This window comes from Lissotriton helveticus, chromosome 10 (assembly GCF_964261635.1).
Source record: "Lissotriton helveticus chromosome 10, aLisHel1.1, whole genome shotgun sequence".
Lineage (NCBI taxonomy): Eukaryota > Metazoa > Chordata > Amphibia > Caudata > Salamandridae > Lissotriton > Lissotriton helveticus.
In genome coordinates, this window is record NC_136071.1 from 438,698,470 (window position 1) to 438,720,997 (window position 22,528).

At 47.0% G+C, this 22,528-nt stretch overlaps 1 protein-coding gene across 2 annotated transcripts in view; it reads left to right on the top strand.

Annotated features, from left to right (window-relative positions):
• LOC144784260 (mitochondrial Rho GTPase 2-like) overlaps positions 1-22,528 on the top strand; it is a 1,917,079-nt gene that overhangs the window by 810,276 nt on the left and 1,084,275 nt on the right. For both annotated transcript variants that reach the window (XM_078662926.1, XM_078662927.1), the window contains exon 31: positions 12,788-12,909. In XM_078662926.1, coding sequence (XP_078519052.1) covers positions 12,788-12,909 — 122 coding nt within the window. The remainder of the gene's footprint in view (positions 1-12,787; positions 12,910-22,528) is intronic.

Below are 22,528 nucleotides of genomic sequence, written 5' to 3' on the forward strand. Positions count from 1 at the left end.
GGTATCTCCGTTTTACGGTGGGATCGCAGCACTACCAGTTTGCGGTCCTTCCGTTTGGACTTACTACTGCGCCTCGAGTCTTCACCAAGGTGATGGCAGTGGTGGCGGCGCATCTCAGAAGATCAGGGATTCCAGTATTCCCTTATTTAGACGACTGGCTGATCAAAGCGGAGTCGTCAGAGAGAGTGCTCCATCATCTGCGAGAGACAACCCAGTTTTTGTACAGGTTGGGTTTTTCGATAAATGTACCCAAGTCTCACCTGGTGCCCTCCCAGCGCAACCTGTTCATAGGTGCTGTACTGGACACAACTGTATGTCGTGCATTCCCTCCTCCACAAAGGATTCGAGACATACAGGAAATGATTCCTTTATTTTACAATGGAGCGGTCGTTCCAGTCCTGAAGGTCCTTCGCCTGCTCGGTTTGATGGCTTCATGCATTCTGTTGGTCAACCATGCACGCTGGCACATGAGGGCGCTCCAGTGGTGCCTCCGCAGGCAGTGGTATCAGCACAACGGAGATCTCAGGGAGTCGGTGAGGATCTCCAGAGAAGCTGCAGCGGATCTGTCTTGGTGGAGCGTGGAAGGCAACCTGTCTCAAGGCAAGCCTTTTCAGCTGCCTCCTCCGGTGGCCACAGTAATAACGGATGCATCCACTCTAGGGTGGGGTGCTCATCTGGGGGATCTGGAGGTCAAGGGTCTTTGGTCTCCAGAGGAAAGGTTGCTTCATATCAACCTTCTAGAATTGCGGGCGATACGTTTGGCGCTCAAGGCCTTCCTCCCTTCCCTTCGCGGTCGGTCGATCCAAGTCCTGACGGACAACACGACCGCGATGTGGTACATCAACAAGCAGGGAGGAGTGGGGTCGCAGTGTCTCTGCAGAGAGGCTCTGCGTCTCTGGTCCTGGGTTCAGGACCATCAGATTTGTCTGATGGCGAATCATCTGGCCGGAGTTCTGAACGTGCGTGCAGACAGTGTCAGTCGGCAGTTCTCGGCCGACCACGAGTGGAGGCTTCACCCGGAGGTGGTTCGTCACGTCTTTCGGACGTGGGGAACTCCTCAGGTGGCCCTGTTCGCCACTCGCGAGAATGCTCACTGCCTGTCATTCTGCAGTCTCCAGTATCCGTTGCAAGGAGCCTTGGGGGACGCGTTTCAGTTGAATTGGGGAAGACAACTCCTTTACGCATTTCCTCCCATACCTTTGATTCCTCGGGTTCTGAGGAAGATTCGCCAAGACCGGGCCCAAGTCATATTGGTCGCCCCGGACTGGCCAAGAAGGGTGTGGTATACAGATCCTCTCCACCTCTCCTCTCGCCCGCCGCTCCGTCTCCCTCTCAGGGCAGACCTCCTCTCTCAGATGGAGGGGCAGGTTCTACACCCCCACCTCCAGACATTGCACCTTCATGCCTGGAGATTGAACGGGGCAACCTGAATTCCTTTTCTCTCCCGCCTGACGTGGTGGATGTCATCTTGTCAGCCAGGCGTGACTCCACTAAGTCCATCTATTCTTTTAGGTGGTCAAAATTTGTCGCTTGGTGTGGGGAGAAATCTATAGACCCTTTGAGAGCCCATTTGTCTGATGTTCTCCAGTTTGCCCTCTCTCTGGCACAGCAGGGGCTTGCTATTGCCACAGTTAAGGGCTATCTTTCAGCGCTGTCGGCATTTCTCTGTTTGCCTGATCAGCCATCTCTTTTTAAGTCTCCTGTAGTTTTAAGGTTTTTGAAGGGCCTCACAAATAAGTTCCCTCCTACTCCTTTTATTGTGCCTCAGTGGGACTTAAATCTTGTCTTGACCTTTCTGATGGGTGCTCCCTTTGAGCCTCTTCACAAATGTCCTATGAGGCTTTTGACTTTTAAGGCAGTCTTCCTCGTTGCAATAACCTCTGCAAGGAGGGTAAGTGAGCTTGCGGCAGAGCACGTGAGTACCAGCTACCATCTTAAAAGCACGTTAGGTGCTATGTGTAAATAATACGGCCCTTGTGTAATTACTCCCTCTATCTTAGACACGACCCGTATAGCAATTAGACACCTTGTATATAATATACAGCACCTTGCACTGTATATACTCTGTCCCCACACGAACCTTCTTCAACACCCCTTCATCCTTTGCCTCTCCTTGTCCTCCCCACCCATCCCTCACGGTCCCTTCTACTTCCTCACCCCCGGTGACGGTTACGGTACCTGACCTCTAGCCCCAGTGGGACTAACGGCTCCTTCTCCTTGTTTTCTCTTACTGCCCTCCGAGGTTCCTTCCCGACCTTCTGCAGATGTCTACACCCAAGACCGAGACCCTCACCGAACCCCTCGACACCCGGAGGCGGAAGAAGACTGCACATCCTGTTGTCTGGAGCCACATCTTTGTTTCCTCTCTTGTTGTACGAACTGTCTTGTGTGCAATAAAAGGACATTATTGCCCACTATATCCGGCCTCCTTGCCTGCGTTTCCAGCCCGCCGTCAGCCCACGTTCACAAAGGTATTGGTCCACAACCCACCGCCTGGATGGTATGGCTGTGTATCTAATTCAGAGGTAAGGAATCTGCAGCTAGAAGTCTCTATCAGATGAACAAGTTCCTTACCTTCGGTAACGCATTATCTGGTAGGGACTCCAGCTCCAGATTCCTTACAGGCCCACCCATGCCTCCCCACTTTGCCGGCTGATTTTGTTAGGACTAGGGTAACTCTCCTTTTAAGGGCCCTAGTTTTTCACACGTTTTCATCAGTTATTTCGTAGCTCTGCACTTCTGGTGTGGAAAATCGAAATGTACTGACGTCTGCACGCCTGGGTGGCGTTAATATAGACTACCGCGACGTCATAACCGACGCTGCCAACTGCGTCACACAGAGCCGAATGGAGCCACCCAACGGCTCATGCAAGGGTTATTGCTCGAACAAAAGTTTCCGGATCCAGCATGTGATCTTTTAAGGTAAGGCTAGATAGAGTCTCTACCAGATAATGCATTACCGAAGGTAAGTAACTTGTTCTTCTATTTGATTTTCAAAGAGCAGTCAAACAGGAGTGCCAGATCTATACCCAGTATAGTCTATATTTGAGAAGAAGAGCGAGAAATGATGCATAACATGGCTACAGCCTCTGTCAATTTGGTTCAATTAGAAAAGTAGTATAAAACCACCACTTTGGCACCTCCTTGCATTCTGAATTAATTTTAAACTGAATCAGTATTCACTACATCTGTGCAGTGGCGATCCCGTCATCCATCTGTGCCATGCACAGGTCCAATGAACAAAAGAGAGAACAAAGTGGGACTATGTAGAAGTATGCCAGTGTTCTGACAGCAGACATAGTCAAGATTGCAAGTGGCGGCTAGTGTTAATAGACAATTATGGAGTGATCTGGCACCTTTAATCTATAAATTACCATATGAGGAAAGGCTGGAAGTAAATGCAATCATTTGTGAGGAGGAACAAGCTTCATCTTCTTTCATAGATTCAGCTATGGATGCATCTAATAGTGTGTTTAGACACATCAGCAATGCTTCAGTGGTGCGTAATTTGAGTTTGCTGCGTAGCACTTTTTTGAGGCCTGAGATGCAGTTGAAAATAATGGACATCCTGTTTCGCAAGAATATCATTTTCGGTGAAAAGATTAACGGCATGCTTCAGTCAATTAAGATGGATACCGATGCAACCAGGCCTCTAGGTATACTCCAATTCTGATAGATACATCTGCCGTGTGGATTCCTCACCTTGTGAATATCTCCCTTGCGTCAGCAACATTCGGAAATTCTTTTCGTAGCCTCGCGCCGACGTGGACTTGGACGTCATAGAGACACGGCATCGCACGCGACTCCGCTGACGTCACCGACGCCTATAATAGGCCCACGCCGGTGTGATGACATCAGTTCCCTTTTTTCCGCGTCGTCGACGCTAACGGTTATCGGGAATCTCAGTAGCCAACTGGTACTTTGTTGCCTTTTTGTTGCCTTTGTCTGCTTTTCTGTATTCAATTTCTTCGACGATGTCTTCGAAGAAGACTGGCTTCAAGCCCTGCAGGGAGTGCAGTAAAATGATGTCTATTACCGACCCACACAATGACTGCATCTGGTGTTTGAGTTCTGACCATGATGTAGATGGTGGTTCTTCATGTCGGAAGATGAATCCGAAGGCCCTGAGGGAGAGAGAAGCAAAACTCCTGGTGGCAAGACTGAAAGCTGGGAAAGAGAAATCGTAGAGATCTCGTTCTCGAAGGGCGAGGTCGAGGACGAAGTCGAGGTCTGGATCTCGTGAAGGATCATCCTCGAAGTCGAATTCAGATCATGCTTCGAAATCGAAGAAGAAGCATAAGAAGAGGAGACATGAGTCCCGACGTCGTTCCGGTAAGGAGTTGGGGTCGAGGTCGAGATCACCGAAGATGGTACGTTCTAAGGTGGTTACTCTTGATGTCTCTGAACCTGAAGGTGAGGCCTCACCTTCGGAGTCGCGAGTACAGTCTCCGACTCAGGCTCCGAATCCGTCTTCGGCGCCGTCCCCGGCCCGAGAAGAGGAAGAGGTTCAGGAGGATGTGGATTCCGCGCCTGTCAAAGAGCCGAATCCGAACACTCCTCAAGATCAGCCTGAAGGTTTTCAGCCACCCTTTCCAACCCCAAGCCAGGACCCATCGGCGTTTCTGAACGCTATGTATGGCGTCTTCTCAAGGGCGTGGTACCCCTCTGGTGCACCTTCGGGTCCCATGGGTCCTCTGGCTTTCAATTTATAAGTTCCTCACTCCTATCCTCCGGCTCCGTTTATGCCTTATATGCCGGCTCCGATGCCGCCTTGGCAGTTTCCGACTCCGCCGAGGCCATCGACGCCGATTCCGACGTCGCCCGCTCCAAGTCGTCCTCAAGTACATCCCATTGAACCATCGAGTTCGATACCGACGTCGATCCCGAATCCATCGGAGCCGATGGTGGATCCTGTTGCAAAACGTGTGAAGGAGAGATCCAGAAAGGAGGCTCAACACCTTTTGGAAGAAAGGAGGTACTTGGATTCACATTCTGATATGGAGGAAGGTGAATTGGATGAGGATTGTTTTGAGGAGTTGGCTGACACAGGAAGTCTGGATTTCTCTCCAGAGTGGGAGTTGCTCTCAGGCTCTGGTACGCCTTCTAAGGATGTTCAACCTTATCATTTAGTTATGAGGAAGGCTGCTGATCTCCTTCAATTAACTTTGCCAACTGTGGAATTTAAATCCAATATTCTAACTGAGGTCTCACATTCTCCAAATTCAGTAGTGGAACCTTTACTTCCATTTAATGATGCCTTGACAGAACCCATTTTGGAGGTATGGAAGAAACCATTGTCAGCTCCTGCGGTTTCTAAGAGTGTGGCCAGGAGGTACAGGGTTGCTCCTGAGGACCCTGCTTTTTTGACCTCTCATCCTTCGCCGGAGAGCCTGGTCATTCAAGCTGCATGTTCTAAGAAGAATGTAAGTGCCTTTCCCCAGGTTCCATGTGAAAAGGAGACAAAGAAACAACATCAGGTTGCTAAAAAGACCTTCTCCTCTGCAAGTATGGCATTAAAGTCAACAAATGCCACTTGTTTGATGGGGAGATATGTGCATGCCCTTATGGATTCTTTGCGTGTTCTTACTCCTAAGGTTCCTGATGCCAACAGGATGGACTTTGAGGAGGTGATCTCAGACGCACAGGCAGCAGCTCGCCAAGTTATACAAAGTGGTCTGGACACTGCGGACTCTGTGGCGCGCATCATGGGCACTGCTGTCGCTACTAGAAGGTCTGCTTGGTTAAAATCCTCGGACTTTTCGGGGGATGTTCAAGCAACTTTATTGGATCTTCCCTTTGATGGGTCTGGCCTCTTTGGGAAGAAGGCTGATGCAGCCCTTGAGAGATTTAAGGACAGTAGGGCAACTGCTAAGTCTTTAGGTCTTCAGATAAGAGGCTCTTCGACCAACAGGAGATTCAGGGGTTTTGGTCGCTCTTCCTTTCGGAATTACCGACAAGGTCAGCAGCAGCAGCAACAACAGCAGCAGCAGCAAAATTCCATGTACAGATCATACAGGGGAAAACAGAGAGCGCGTCCTCGTGGACGTCAAGCCTCTTCCTCCTCCACTTCCTCCAACCCTCCTGCCCCAGAAAAGCAGTCCTAGATCCACCATTCAGGATCATGTGGGTCCGGTGGGGGGTTGGCTTACCCATTTTCTACAGGATTGGGAATCTGTTACATCAGATCTTTGGGTTCTCAATCTTGTAGAAAATGGGTATGCCCTTCCCTTTCGGGAATTCCCTCCCAATTACCCGCCTTGCCAAGGTTTTTGCACCGAGGAACATCTGTTGCTTCTACAGGAGGAAGTGAAGACTCTGTTAAGAAAGGGTGCGATAGAGGTAGTCCCAGAGCAGGAAAGGGGTCAGGGATGCTACTCCAGGTATTTTCTGATTCCCAAGAAGGATGGCAGACTTCGTCCAATCCTGGATCTCAGGATCTTGAATGTCTGTCTGAAACAGGAGAAATTCAAGATGCTCACCCTTGCTCAGGTTCTTCAAGCGCTGCTAGAAGAAGACTGGATGGTGTCACTCGACTTACAGGATGCGTACTTTCACATCCCAATCCTGAAGTCGCACAGGAGGTATCTCCGTTTTACGGTGGGATCGCAGCACTACCAGTTTGCGGTCCTTCCGTTTGGACTTACTACTGCGCCTCGAGTCTTCACCAAGGTGATGGCAGTGGTGGCGGCGCATCTCAGAAGATCAGGGATTCCAGTATTCCCTTATTTAGACGACTGGCTGATCAAAGCGGAGTCGTCAGAGAGAGTGCTCCATCATCTGCGAGAGACAACCCAGTTTTTGTACAGGTTGGGTTTTTCGATAAATGTACCCAAGTCTCACCTGGTGCCCTCCCAGCGCAACCTGTTCATAGGTGCTGTACTGGACACAACTGTATGTCGTGCATTCCCTCCTCCACAAAGGATTCGAGACATACAGGAAATGATTCCTTTATTTTACAATGGAGCGGTCGTTCCAGTCCTGAAGGTCCTTCGCCTGCTCGGTTTGATGGCTTCATGCATTCTGTTGGTCAACCATGCACGCTGGCACATGAGGGCGCTCCAGTGGTGCCTCCGCAGGCAGTGGTATCAGCACCACGGAGATCTCAGGGAGTCGGTGAGGATCTCCAGAGAAGCTGCAGCGGTTCTGTCTTGGTGGAGCGTGGAAGGCAACCTGTCTCAAGGCAAGCCTTTTCAGCTGCCTCCTCCGGTGGCCACAGTAATAACGGATGCATCCACTCTAGGGTGGGGTGCTCATCTGGGGGATCTGGAGGTCAAGGGTCTTTGGTCTCCAGAGGAAAGGTTGCTTCATATCAACCTTCTAGAATTGCGTGCGATACGTTTGGCGCTCAAGGCCTTCCTCCCTTCCCTTCGCGGTCGGTCGATCCAAGTCCTGACGGACAACACGACCGCGATGTGGTACATCAACAAGCAGGGAGGAGTGGGGTCGCAGTGTCTCTGCAGAGAAGCTCTGCGTCTCTGGTCCTGGGTTCAGGACCATCAGATTTGTCTGATGGCGAATCATCTGGCCGGAGTTCTGAACGTGCGTGCAGACAGTGTCAGTCGGCAGTTCTCGGCCGACCACGAGTGGAGGCTTCACCCGGAGGTGGTTCGTTACGTCTTTCGGACGTGGGGAACTCCTCAGGTGGACCTGTTCGCCACTCGCGAGAATGCTCACTGCCTGTCATTCTGCAGTCTCCAGTATCCGTTGCAAGGAGCCTTGGGGGACGCGTTTCAGTTGAATTGGGGAAGACAACTCCTTTACGCATTTCCTCCCATACCTTTGATTCCTCGGGTTCTGAGGAAGATTCGCCAAGACCGGGCCCAAGTCATATTGGTCGCCCCGGACTGGCCAAGAAGGGTGTGGTATACAGATCCTCTCCACCTCTCCTCTCGCCCGCCGCTCCGTCTCCCTCTCAGGGCAGACCTCCTCTCTCAGATGGAGGGGCAGGTTCTACACCCCCACCTCCAGACATTGCACCTTCATGCCTGGAGATTGAACGGGGCAACCTGAATTCCTTTTCTCTCCCGCCTGACGTGGTGGATGTCATCTTGTCAGCCAGGCGTGACTCCACTAAGTCCATCTATTCTTATAGGTGGTCAAAATTTGTCGCTTGGTGTGGGGAGAAATCTATAGACCCTTTGAGAGCCCATTTGTCTGATGTTCTCCAGTTTGCCCTCTCTCTGGCACAGCAGGGGCTTGCTATTGCCACAGTTAAGGGCTATCTTTCAGCGCTGTCGGCATTTCTCTGTTTGCCTGATCAGCCATCTCTTTTTAAGTCTCCTGTAGTTTTAAGGTTTTTGAAGGGCCTCACAAACAAGTTCCCTCCTTCTCCTTTTATTGTGCCTCAGTGGGACTTAAATCTTGTCTTGACCTTTCTGATGGGTGCTCCCTTTGAGCCTCTTCACAAATGTCCTATGAGGCTTTTGACTTTTAAGGCAGTCTTCCTCGTTGCAATAACCTCTGCAAGGAGGGTAAGTGAGCTTCAGGCTCTTAGTTCCAAGCCCCCTTTCTTGACCATTCATGCTGATCGAATGGTTCTTAGGACCAGGGCTGCTTTTCTTCCGAAGGTGGTTACTCCTTTCCACCTTGGTCAATCCATTACCCTCCCTGCCTTTCATCCTCCCCCACATCCTTCCAAGGAGGAGGAGAGGTTACACCGTCTGGACCCTAAGAGGGCGGTGTCTTTTTACCTGGACAGAACTAAAGACTGTCGTTTGGATGACCAGCTCTTCGTTGGTTTTGCTGGCTGCAAAAGAGGAAGAGCGGTCCATAAAAGAACCTTGTCAAGATGGATCGTACTATGTATAAAGATCTGCTACTCTTTGGCCGGTAAGGAACCTCCAGAGGGTATAAGGGCTCATTCTACTAGAGCTAAATCGTCAACCTCAGCATTGGCTAGAGGTGTTCCTGTTGAGGACATTTGTAAGGCGGCAACTTGGTCCTCCCTCCACACTTTTGCAAAGCATTACTGCTTAGATGGTGAGGTGAGGAGGGAGGGGCCACTTCGCGCGCGCTGTCCTCCAGGATTTCCTGGTATAGCAGAGTGGACACCCTCCTCCGGGAGTGGGGACTGCTGTGGGACTCTATTCACAAGGTGAGGAATCCACACGGCAGATTTATCTATCAGAAGAACAAGTTACTTTTACTTCGGTAACGCTTTTTCTGGTAGATACAATATCTGCCTGTGGATTCCTCACTGACCCACCCGCCTCCCCGTTGTCCACTCTTCTATACCAGAGTTACTGTAATGTAATGTATACTTATTTTGTTGTCAAGGAAATGTTACAATTGCTTTCCTGCATTTGCTTTACACTGTGTGTTTTGCCTTGACTATTGTGTACTCTGTATACTTTGTATATATCTACTGTCATTGGTCCGTCCGTGTGCCTCGAAGGCACGGAAAAAAGGGCGGAACTGATGTCATCACGCCGGCGTGGGCCTATTATAGGCGTCGATGACGTCAGCGGAGTCGCATGCGTTGCCGTGTCTCTATGACGTCCAAGTCCACGTCGGCGCGAGGCTACGAAAAGAATTTCCGAATGTTGCTGACGCAAGGGGGATATTCACAAGGTGAGGAATCCACCGACAGATATTGTATCTACCAGAAAAAGCGTTACCGAAGGTAAGTAACTTGTTCGTTAGGCAGCCTTTTTCACAGGTAAACCACTTTTGCCCATACAAGCAATATGACAGTTCTGGCCATCAAACAGGCCACAGAAACAGCATAATCAACAAAACGAGTCAGTTCAAGAAAGAAGTTGAAATCAATGGTCAGAGTAGGGCCACAGGGATGGGAGGGTCTGACTCACTAAGAACAACTATAAACAAAAAGCGCCTTACCTAATTCAAAACATCCAAACTTTATAGACCAACACGGATGTTCTGATGCACCATCTAGATCATCCTAAACGTGTTAAATACCACTAATCTCGTAGGTCAAGGATGTAGCTTTAAACAATAGATACAGGTTCCCACAACCACCAGGAAAAATGTGTGAGAACAGAGAGAGTGCCTCACGGACGTGACACCCGAGGGGGTTCCTGGTTTAATAATATCCAGTGTACCCACTTCTCATCATCGGTCACTCTCTCTGTGTGCAGTGTGTGAAAATAACCAAGTAACAACAATAAAATGTGTAGGTAGTCATAATAGTGATAAAGAAATATTTCTAATACCAGGGTGCATAGGAAGATGTAACAGTGCACCACTCACCCCAACAAAAAATATATTAAGTGTGTAAAGTGCAACCCAAAAAGGTTAAAAATGCTTAGTGGTCAGGGTTGCTAGCTCTCTATCTTTATTCTAGTGCTGCAAGCCTTTCCAAATTAAAAATGGATTCTCATATACCATAAAAGTTCAAAGTGCCGACATGTTTCATTGCTCTTTTTTCAGCAATTTCATCAGGGCAAACTGGGGTTCTTGGTTCGTAATCGTCACACTCATGTATATATTGGACCTGTATCAAAGATAAAACAGAACACTGAGGTAAAATAAAAGCACCCCAGAACGGGGATACGTGCTGACAGTCACTCACAAATAACCCAACGATGTGGGGCCACAGCTTTACCTTATGATTTGCCACATCCGGACGTACCGGCAACCATATATTGGACCCCGTGTCCTCCGATCACGTGTCCTTCGGTAGCTTGGTGTAACAACTCAAGCCCGCTAGGAAAGATAAATGTATGGCCGTGAATGTGTAAACACGGGGCAGACCAGTCAGAATTGTGCCAGAAGATATTCACAATGCTACAGCACACAAGCCCATGCAAGTGCCATTCACGATATACCAATACATACAGCGTCTTTGTTTTATGCGTGCCGATTTAAAAGCTGCCTCATATTTGTGATGAACAATTGTTTCAGACTCGGACGGAAAGTACTCGAGCCTCACTGCCCAGATATATCTCCAACCTTGTAGGGGGCACACACGCCGGCATAAAACAAAGACGCTGTATGTATTGGTATATCGTGCATTTAGCCAGACCCTGTGCTCAACCACCCACACCAGGCCAACCCCCCCCCCCCCCCCCACTGGCGGCCAAGACCCCCCTCCAACCTCAATAATCACTAACCCTCCCCTCCCTTATTCCCCTCTTTAAAAAAAAAAAAAAGTTCTCCCTTTCACACAGGACTCTCATGGGAGCCAGAGGGCTGATTCCCATGGGACTCCCACTGAAGTCAAAAGACCATTGCTGGTAACCATGGGATCGCAGTGCCTATTTTAGTCCCTAAGGCATGTATTGCAGCTGCAACATTTTTGATTGAATTGCGGCCAGTCACTCAAAGGGCAAGCTCCCGTGGGACTCATTGGAGTCTCTCAGTCTCACAGGAGTGAGACAGCTGGCCAAAAGAAAGCCCTTTTGGCCGTTTGATTTGCTTTACTTTTTAAAGTTACATCCCTACGGGACTCCCACAAGCTTCATGCAAACCTAAGTGTCTAGATAGCTATACCTTTTGAACCTTAATTTCTCTAAAAGTACTGAACAGATTTACATCTAATCACAGAACGCATGCTTGCCTGGTACAGATATAGCTTCCTTCCAAATTCGATGACATTCTGTTTAGCTATTTTGGCTGTAGAGCTGTTCAAACATCCCTATGGATATTGCATGAAATAAATTCAGTTTTTTACACCCGCTATTCTTGGTCCCCACTTGACGGATCACCCCAAAACTTTCCAGGACAGCCCTGATTTGTATGAACTTTTTTTTAAATAAAAGGTTAATGAGGAGTTTTTCAAACGATGCCTACACCCTGTGTGTTTATCAATGTGTGTTTATGTAACAAAAGCATTTAACAAGCTAGAACATTTGACCATTAAGAAAGCCTCTGATGGGACCATCTGAGCGTCTGGCCTGTGAGTGTCTGGAGTTTGGGTAATTTATAATGAGGTGAATAGGATGCAAAGGTGTTTGTAATTTTAAATGTTATTGAGAGTAAAAGTGCTTCTATATGAACATAGTTTATGCAGGGTTCCCAACTTGACACTAGGGAATCATTCAAGCATGTTGATGTATATTAGAGGCCATGTTGGAGAACCAGAATAACTGGTACGTAACTTTGGGCCAGATGTAGGTCGCCAAATACCAGTGTTACCGACCGGTATTTGGTTTTTGATATGTAGGGGGCCTTAAACTTACCAATTCGGTAAATTTGCGGATTCGGTAAAATACCGATTCGGTAAATTTACGGATTCTGTAAAATACTGATCGGTAAATTTACCGAATCGGTAAATCTAGATGTAGGTGGCACTGAAAACAGTGCCACGGGCCCTTTAGAATTAGTTATTTACCACTAAATACTATTTAGTGGTAAATAACGAATTCCTGTATACATGCACATCTGTGCATGTACACCTGTGCCATGTGGCACACATACATGCCCTAAAGCCAGAATCAGGGGTGCAACAGGGTGTCAAAGTGACACCCTGTCCCCCTTGACAATTCGATAATTTTACCAAATCTGTATTTACCGATTCGGTAATTACCGAATCATACCGATTCGGTAACAATTACAGAATTATTACCTACATCTAATTTACCGAATCTAGAATACCGAATCGGTAAGATTCGGTATTCTAGAGTCGGTAAATGAGACTTACCTACATCTGCCCCTTTGATCCTTCCTTGCTAAGTGGTGTTAGGTAGTAAAGAGAGAGGTACGCGTTGGGAGTTGATGACAAGACATGGACAGTACATAGGTGTAGATCATTTGTAAACTTCTTTATGATTACTATGAAATTTAATTGCCACAATCCTTTGCTTCCACTCTCAATACCATGAAGGTTTCTTTGCTTACACCTGTGGCTGTGTGATTGTGGTTGAAGATCTACACTCCGGATCACAGAAGCACTGGTTTGGACACCCTGAAGAGATATCCACATTGGCAGTGGCAAATGATGCTCAGGTAGCAGCAGTTTCTTTACTGTATTTCTTACATGTCATATATGAAGAACAATTATATGCATTATAATTAGACTCCCAGGTTTATGGTATTTGTTTTTGACACTTTTTTCTATTTTTTTCTAATTTATTTTTGGCAAATTTAATCTCTGGTTATCCATATTTATTTCAGAGTTTTTGATAAAAATTATACCCAAACTAATAAACTTCTACATTTACTCGTACTTAAATGCCTGACAGATTTTAATAATGTGAAACCCATAGATGATAGATCAGTACTATCATATAAAAACATACACATTTTACTTCCTTTCTTGTCGATCAACACAGCTATTGGCCCGACAGTTGTTACTGACCGCATTAAAAAACACTCACAAAACAACGTTATTTCCCTTTTTATCCAGATTTTGAAATAAATAAAGAGAGGAATATCGATGGGGTTCTCTATATTTAGCTTCAAAAATTGGGAAAAAAATTGAAAGCTGTTAGCCTGAATTATATACTAACCACCATAATGATTTCAATAGTGCTTACTGTCACAATGCTTCCATTTTTTTTAGCACTTTATATATAAAAGGTTTACTATTGGAAAATGTAATGGTACTCCTTTTAGCGACCTCAAGGTGGATAAAAAGCTAAGTTGGCCCTGCCAGAGTTCACGATTGTGATCTGCACATTGTACAAAGAAGACAGAGACAAATGCTTTATTAACTGAGGCATTTTGCTGGCTATATTTATAACTATTTTTATATGAAAAGCAAAATTTAAATATGTCATTATAAAACTCTAATAACAAATAAAAATGGGCTACTGAAAAGATACCCAATATTTAATAAACAGGGCATTCTGTTGGCAATGAATATGGCCTCATTGCAGCATCTTTCTTCTACTACAGTTTAAGTGTTACTATATATTTTAATTTCAATTCATATATATTTGCATAAAGTGACAGAGGAAATACACCCAGTTTCATCTATGCTATCCATTTCCATTACAGAATCTATAGATACTGTTTACCCTTAATTTCAGGATTTATAAGTTGTTTGTTTTGATTCCAGCAATTCTAAATATGCTGTGCTGCATTGCCATATGTATCATTTAGATTGATAATCATTTGTGAAGATTCCTCACTTGATGTGCCGCAGGCACCAGACTAGATTTGGAAAATGTTTGAAACTATTTTATCTATTGGATGTATTGGGTCCATATAACACCATGGCATCTGTGAAGTTAGTTTCTCTTTTTTATGCCCCACAGATGCACAGATCCATCACTCCTGTTGATTATTATAGTTTTTTAAATCAGATTTTCTCTAAATTATTTACTCCCAAAATTATTTGATGGAAGCGTGTCCCCACCCCAAGACTAGGGTTTTAACTACTCTAATAAATGGAGGAGTCATGTGTATGTGCCCTACCTTCATTCCGATTCAGAAAAGGGGCTGAAATGCCAGAAACCGGTCCCCGGAAGCTTGTCTCCTTTCTGGTGAAGAATTGGCTTGGTAGTTTGGTCTGCCCTGTTCCCATGATGCACTGGGCCAGGGACAGACTAATTTGCATATAGCCAGGTTCTGAGCTGGGATGGGGGAGTGAGCTAAATAACGGTGATGGATCAAGCCCTGATCTTTGGACTGGGTAAGAGTGGTCTGCTTAATTCAGACACTCTGTTCATCACCACCCCCTTTTCTGAATCGTTTTTGGCCACTATAGGTGTGGCAGGGTATACTCAGACATGGGTCCCTTGCTCACTGCTCCATCAGAATTCAAGCAAGCCGGGACGACGTCGGCTGAAATGCCAGAAACCGGTCCCCGGAAGCTTGTCTCCTTTCTGGTGAAGAATTGGCTTGGTAGTTTGGTCTGCCCTGTTCCCATGATGCACTGGGCCAGGGACAGACTAATTTGCATATAGCCAGGTTCTGAGCTGGGATGGGGCAGTGAGCTAAATAATGGTGATGGATCAAGCCCTGATCTTTGGACTGGGTAAGAGTGGTCTGCTTAATTCAGACACTCTGTTCATCACCACCCCCTTTTCTGAATCGTTTTTGGCCACTATAGGTGTGGCAGGGTATACTCAGACATGAGTCCCTTGCTCACTGCTCCATCAGGATTCAAGCAAGCCGGGCCGACGCCGGCTGAAATGCCAGAAACCGGTCCCCGGAAGCTTGTCTCCTTTCTGGTGAAGAATTGGCTTGGTAGTTTGGTCTGCCCTGTTCCCATGATGCACTGGGCCAGGGACAGACTAATTTGCATATAGCCAGGTTCTGAGCTGGGATGGGGCAGTGAGCTAAATAACGGTGATGGATCAAGCCCTGATCTTTGGACTGGGTAAGAGTGGTCTGCTTAATTCAGACACTCTGTTCATCACCACCCCCTTTTCTGAATCCTACCTTCATTCCATCAGCATTTGGTGTTTGGAGTGGGCCACAACTCTTCCTCTTCCAGCAAGGATCTAGCTCTGCTGCACTAGGCCTACTAGAAAAGAAATGCTGCATTGTCTTGGTTGAATCTTGCCTGGTAAAGACTTCAGTATCTAAGTCACAGAGTAAAGTTGAGTCAAAATCCCTTTAAAACCGGAGGCCTCCATGGAAATGGATTGCTTACACCACAAGATTAAGAAACATAAAAAGAGAGAGAGATTGCATTCCTCTTTTAAAAGACATTCAGGTTCTAAAGCAGAGCTATTTCTCCAAAGGCACCTTTCTCCGTTTCCAGATTATTCAAATTTTTCATCTGAACCTGTACCTTTCTAGGAAAAATTACAGCCTGCTTTTCCATTCTCAGCTACTTGACCTGCTCATGGGGCTGTTTTTTATGGTAGCATTTTCAGATTTTCTCTGATAGGACTATAGGAGCTACCATGGTAGATTTCAATGCTGACAGCTTTGGCTCCAATTCATGACTCTATTTAAAAAAAAGAAAAAAAAAATATGATGTTAGAGATGACCGTCATGTTTATGATGTGGCAGTCTGGCCTCACTGGTGATGTTGGGAATATCGCCACTATTGTCAATACCAAAGTCATTTATGACTGATGCTATCTTAAAGGCATATAGATAAACCAGTGGTCGAGCACATACAGGTTTTTCCAGAAGTGCCTTATTTGGAAACACGTTTAAGTTCAGATTTGGATTGGAATTTTTAAAACCCTATCAGTTCTCTGGCACCCAGTGACCAACACCCTCGCCCCGCTGAAGAATCCCCCCACAGAGACACCAGCAAGAAGTCCAGATGGTTCACCCCAGAACTCCTAGCCTTCAAGCAAACCTGCCGGAAACTAGACAAGAAATGGCACAGCTAACAAACTCCGGACAACCGCGCAGCACACAAGGACTCCATCCGCAACCACCACCACCTCATCAAGGCTGCCTCGAGAACCTCGTTCAAAGACCGCCTCGACAACAACGCACACAATAGCAAGGAGCTCTTCAACATCGTGAAGGAACTCTCCAACCCCAGCTCCAACACCAACGACATCCTGCTGTCGCAAGTCCTGTGCGACTCCCTCGCCACCTTCTTTCACTGCAAGATAGCAGACATCCACCATAGCTTCAACATCCAGACAGCCCCAACAGACAGCAACACAATAGACCCTCCGCACACCATCGACCATGACCCCCTGCTAGCCTGGGCCAGCGTGAGCATCGATGACATCATCAACACCATGAGCACAATCCACTCTGGCTCCCCGTCAGATCCCTTCCCGCACCACGTCTTCAACAAAGCAAGCAGCTCCATCGCACCCCACGCGCAACATCATCAATCTCTCCCTAGAGACCGCGACCTTCCCAGAGAGCTCGAAACACGCCGAGATCAATGCCCTACTGAAAAAACCCAAGGCAGACCCAAGAGACCTCAAGAATTCCGGCCCATCTCTCTGCTTCCCTTCCCGGCCAAGGTCATCGAGAAAATCGTCAACAGACAGCTAACCCGATACCTCGAAGAAAACAGAATCCTGGACCCTTCCCAGTCAGGGTTCCGCAGCAACCACAGCACCGAGACTGCCCTCATCGCCGCCACCGACGACACCAGGACCCTGCTTGACGACAGCGAGACCGAAGCACTCATCCTCCTAGACCTCTCCGCCGCCTTTGACACCGTCTGCCACCGCACACTACGTGCACGCCTCCACACCGCAGGTATCCGAGACAAGGCTCAGGAATGGACCACCTCCTTCCTCTCCGGCAGAACCCAGAGCGCCTGCCTCCTTCCTTTCCAGTCCAAAGCCTCCGAGATCATCTGCGGCGTACCCCAAGGATCCTCCCTCAGCCCGACACTGTTCAACATTTACATGGCCCCGCTCTCACACGTCACCCGACAGCACGAACTCAACATAATCTCATACGCCGACGACACTCAACTGATCCTCTCCCTCACCAAGGAACCCATCACCGCCAAAGCCAACCTCCACGAAGGAATGAAGGCCGTTGCTGACTGGATGAAGACCAGCCATCTGAAGCTGAACTCGGACAAGACGGAGGTCCTAATCCTCGGCATCAACCCTTCAGCCTGGGCCGACTCCTGGTGGCCGACGGAACTGGGAGCAGCACCGCCACCCACCGACCACGCACGCAACCTGGGAATCATCCTCGACTCAACGCATTCAATGACTAAGCAGGTCAGCGCTGTCTCCTCCTCCTGCTTCAACACCCTCCGCATGCTCCGCAAGATCTACAGATGGATCATGACAGTCACAAGAAAGACAGTCACCCAAGCCCTCGTCAGAAGCAGGCTCGACTACGTAAACGCGGGAGCCCCGACCAAGCTCATCAAACGACTACAACGCATCCAAAACACCTCGGCACGGCTGATCCTCGACGTACCACATCACCCCCCACCTGAGGGACCTGCACTGGCTCCCCGTCAGCAAGAGGATATCCTTCAAGCTCCTCATCCACGCACACAAGGCACTCCACAGGACCGGCCCTGCCTACCTCAACAGACGGCTCTCCTTCTACATCCCCAACCGCCAGCAACACTCCGTCGACCTCTCACTAGCTACTGTCCCGCGCATCCGAAGAACAACCACCGGCGGGAGATCCTTCTCCCACCTCGCCGCCAAGACATGGAACACCCTCCCACTGAGCCTATGACAGACCCAAGACCTGCTGACCTTCAGGAGGATGCTCAAGACCTGGCTGTTCGATCAATAGTGCCCCCCAGCGCCTTGAGACCCGCACGGGTATGTAGTGCGCTTTACAAATTACTGATTGGTTGATTGATAGGTAACCCTCACACTTTAGTAGCTCAAGCGGAGGCTGCCACTGAGCCTAATAAATTGATGAACTGGATCCACATAAACAATAATTAGTTATTTATGGTCCGCTTATGTTTGCAGAAAATTGTTCATAAATCACACTATTTGGAGATACTACGCAAGAGAGTTTTGGCCTCTCAGCTGTTATGCACAGCAAAGGAAACCCATAATGAAAAATAAATAAATATGTGAAAACGCAGAGAGAGGAACGCATAGGAAAACAATGAGAATGAAAGAGAAAGATATTAAAAGAAAACATAAGCATGAGAGAAAACAAAGGGGTAGATTGAAAGGGGAATAAGAGCTGGAGGATGACGGAAGCAAGATGAAAGGAAGGATGAAAGAGTGAAAGAATGACTTGGATGGGCATGTGAAAGGAGTGAATAATAAAATTGTGAAGGTTAGGATGGAAGAGTGAAAGGATTGACGGATAAAAGTGTGAATGGGTGGAATGGTGGAAGAATAGACTGATGCAGAAGAGCGAATGGATGGTTAACAAGACTGATGGACATATTGGTGATTGAAAAGATGGGTGGATGGATGGATGTCTGGTGGGGCAATGGGTGGGTAGATGGAAATGTGAAGGGGTGGACGGATGGACGAGTAGATGGAGATGGAGATGGAAATGGATGGATTGATGGATAGATGGAATGAGGGTGAAATGAACTCTTATAAAGAGGTTTGCATTTGATCGCTTTGCACGTTCTGTTTGATTAGAGGCATATTTCAAGTGGGGGGTATTTTAATTTTATGGCTACTGTTTTGCAGGCAGGTTCAGAATTATCTCCACCCAGACATAGGTAAAGTACTGCCTCCTGGCCCACTGGAGTCTAGTGTCCTAAAGGAAAGGAAGGTGGAGTCTACATAGAAGTTAGTGACTACGCCATGGACAATGGCTGTGTAAAAGTCACCCTGTTAAGGCTCCTAAGATAGATCTCATACTTGATGAAAAAGGTAATGACGAACACTCTTTTTAATAGTTTCATGGCCTATTTGGCTCTAACACGGGTACTCTGGAAGAATTACCCAATAATGACTATGGTTCTATGATTGAAGCAGACAATTTACTCCCTTTGAAATATTCAGATGAGGGATTATGTTTAGATTTGCAGAATGTGATTGGCCTTGATACCTCACAGTTGCAGTGCATGGGGTCACTTGTCTATGAACAATTAGAAACTTTCTTTACTGTTACTGCAAAAGGTCAGGCATCAGATATTCTGCTTTATTCTGAACAACAGAAATCATATATGTTACAGAAGCAGCCACTTGAACAAGTTCTATCTTCCATTTAGGCCTTGAACTCTGTAGAAAGACAGGCATCAAGAACCCATAGACCAGCCCCAACTTTTTTGTGAGCCCATCTGATGGAAAATAGTTTAATTGTTCATGTGCTCTCATCTTAACTACAACAAAATATATTTTCATCTTTCCGCCGAATAGGAAGTCCAAGAGACATGAATTTCTGTAGCAACACCTTTCCTTCTAGGTTTTGATGTTGAGATCTTGTAGTGTGGTCGGACTAATGGGAGGATGCTCTGATGCATTGTAGGAGATAGCTTTTCTGGCTCTTTCTGCGTAGACTTGCTTGGATGAGGTCCAGCACCTTTCTCAAAGGGATGTCCAGACTTAACATTTGTATATGTTCTTTGATGCTCTGGATTTATTTGACCAAAAGGTTTACCATTCATAAGGAAGGTTTAAGCAGGGCTGCTGCTTGTGCTTTATGTTCGGTGTCCCCTATTTTAAACCTTTTGACAAAGCCATTTTTAGAACTAAGTAAAGCACACACACATATTTGCACAAAGGTGTCCACTTATGTTTTTTTAATTGTCATATTTTAGTAATTTCTCAGCATCCCCAATGTCTTGCCTTCCTCTCTCCATAGGTAAAACACAAACCCTGGGTATCTTCACATTTGACCAGAATATCTTTTGAAGAAAAACGTTGTTTCTCCACTATTGGATCTTTCAAAGATTCCCATGCTTGAATCATTCCCCGCCGTCGAAGTGGGAGTCCCACAGTACCATAATAAAGCAGTACATAACATTATCATACACTATAATGAATAAGTACTTTAATAGCCTATTCATATCACTAAAAATAAAACGCCAGCCAATCAGGTGACAGCACCCTTTAGAACACTCCGACAGAGGCTGAGTCCTTCAGATTTTCTACTGCATCTTGTGTGAAGGGAGTCTCCCTGGGCTCTGCGTAGTTTTTCTTCAAACCTATTGGAAACTTTATCTAGTCATCTAAGAAAGGGCTTTTCAGGGACAGCACTACATGTGGGAAGAAAAGGCTTCAGGCTGAAGACCCTCACAAGGACTGTATTTACTGGCCCTACCCTCAGCATTTAGTAAAAGACTGTAAAATATGTTGCTCCTTTTCAACTAAAACCTTGAAGGATAGGGAGGGGAAGCTTATTCTGGGGCTTCAAAAAGCTAAATCTAAACTCTCTCCTAGTTCTGAGGAAGACAGTGACACCTCCTTAACCTCTCAGAGAAGGTCACATAAGAGTGAACGGTCTTGTGATCAGGGGACTTCAGAGGAGTCCAGAAAGGCCCTAAAGAAGACTCACCATCAGTCTGTCAAGAACAGTTCTAAAAAGGAGAAAATCTCCTCAGAAACTGCCTGGTCTGAGCCCTCTACACCATCTGTGAAGTCTGGAGTTCATCCTCTAAAGTCCTCCTCCGAACCATCAATGAGAAAGCCTAAAACCGCTTTAAAAATCTCGACTACGACCACCTCATCATCATGAACCCCATCTTCAACGACGACAGTTGCCACAGTGATGACGACGGCATTGATGACTGTAACATCGACGGTGCCTTCCAGCTCTTTGTCAGCTTCGATCCTGTCGACAAATATAGTATTATTGGCGAAGACTCTGCCAACGACACCATTGCAACCATCGACAAGGATAAGATTGTCAGTGCTGAAGGTTACAAAACAGCCCCAGCAGTCGGAACCTGCATCGGTGGCCTTGACGAGACAAAATGTACCAAAAACATCCTTCTCACCTGAACACACATCGCCAAGCAAGGTGTCCCCTCTCCCTCCCCCTCCCCCTCCAAGTCATCTTCTGCACATGGAGGAGTCAGATGATGATGGCCCATTTGGGTTAGCCTGCAGCCCGTCTGAGCTCCATGTAAAGTATCAAGAAGAGGAGGATGAGGAAGAGCACTATTATCAGGAGTACTTCAATCCACAACAGACAAAATATACGAAGAGACTCAGGCATTATGTGGAACATTTCCAGCAATATCGCCATTTGCCTTCACAGCAAGGTATGGTGCAAGTACCTGCATCACTCTTCCAAGACTTACAAGGGATGTTAAAAGACTACCATAGGAGGTTCCCCAAACCATCAAGGCCACCATCACCAGCACAGCCCAGTGCTCCGCCTCCCAAGACACCAAAGCCTATGCCTCTACCCTGCACCCAGGATAATTGCTGCATCAAACATTGCAGCTCCTCCTAGGGATGATCCCTCGTCATCGGACAGTGACAGAGAAGAGGGCAAAATTCCAGTCAACCAATCTACACATGAAGAATGGGATGATTATTTGATTTCCACTCCATCTCCTCCTGCACCACAGCCTGTAGATTCACCTCCAAATGACATAGGAGATTTTCACAACCTGATGGCGAGAGCAGCAAAGAGATTTCAACTACTAATATCAGTCAAACAGTCTGACTGCTTTATTTATGATTTCAAGGAGCCTAAAAAGAAATTGTTACGAGCCATCCCAATTGTGATTATATATGGGAAGGAGGCACAAAGATTTTGAGGAACCCTGCGACAGTCGCAGCCGTCGTACTGCACATAGACAAAAAATACAAAGCACCAGAACACTCGCCTGCTCAGTCGGACACCCAAAGCCGGACTCAGTCATCTCTCAAGCGGCTCAGCGCCGTTCCAAAAAACCCTCCACGCCTATCTTGGCTCTGCCAGATAAAGAGGCAGGTGCCTGGACAATAGTGACAACATTTTTTTGACTATGTCCGCCATCAAAGTTCGTGCAGCCAATTTACTTGTCATATTTGGTGGATACGACAGGCAAATGTGGTCTGACATCAGTACCTGTTTCCTTTCGCAAACCTAAAAATAAGACCGCTCCAGGAGGAGCTAAACAAACAATGGCTTTAGACATAAGGATCATTCGACAATCTGGCGAAGATCACACCGGCTATGACGGCAGTGTTAACCTGGTGCTCCCTAACCAACCAAGTCTCAGAGGGCCTCACATTCCTACCTCAAATACCAGATTTCTTAATAACCATGGATGCCTCCTTAGTGGGCTGGGGTGGTTAACTGCAAGACTTACAAATCCGAGAAAAGTGTTCTCCAGACCAGAAGAGAATGC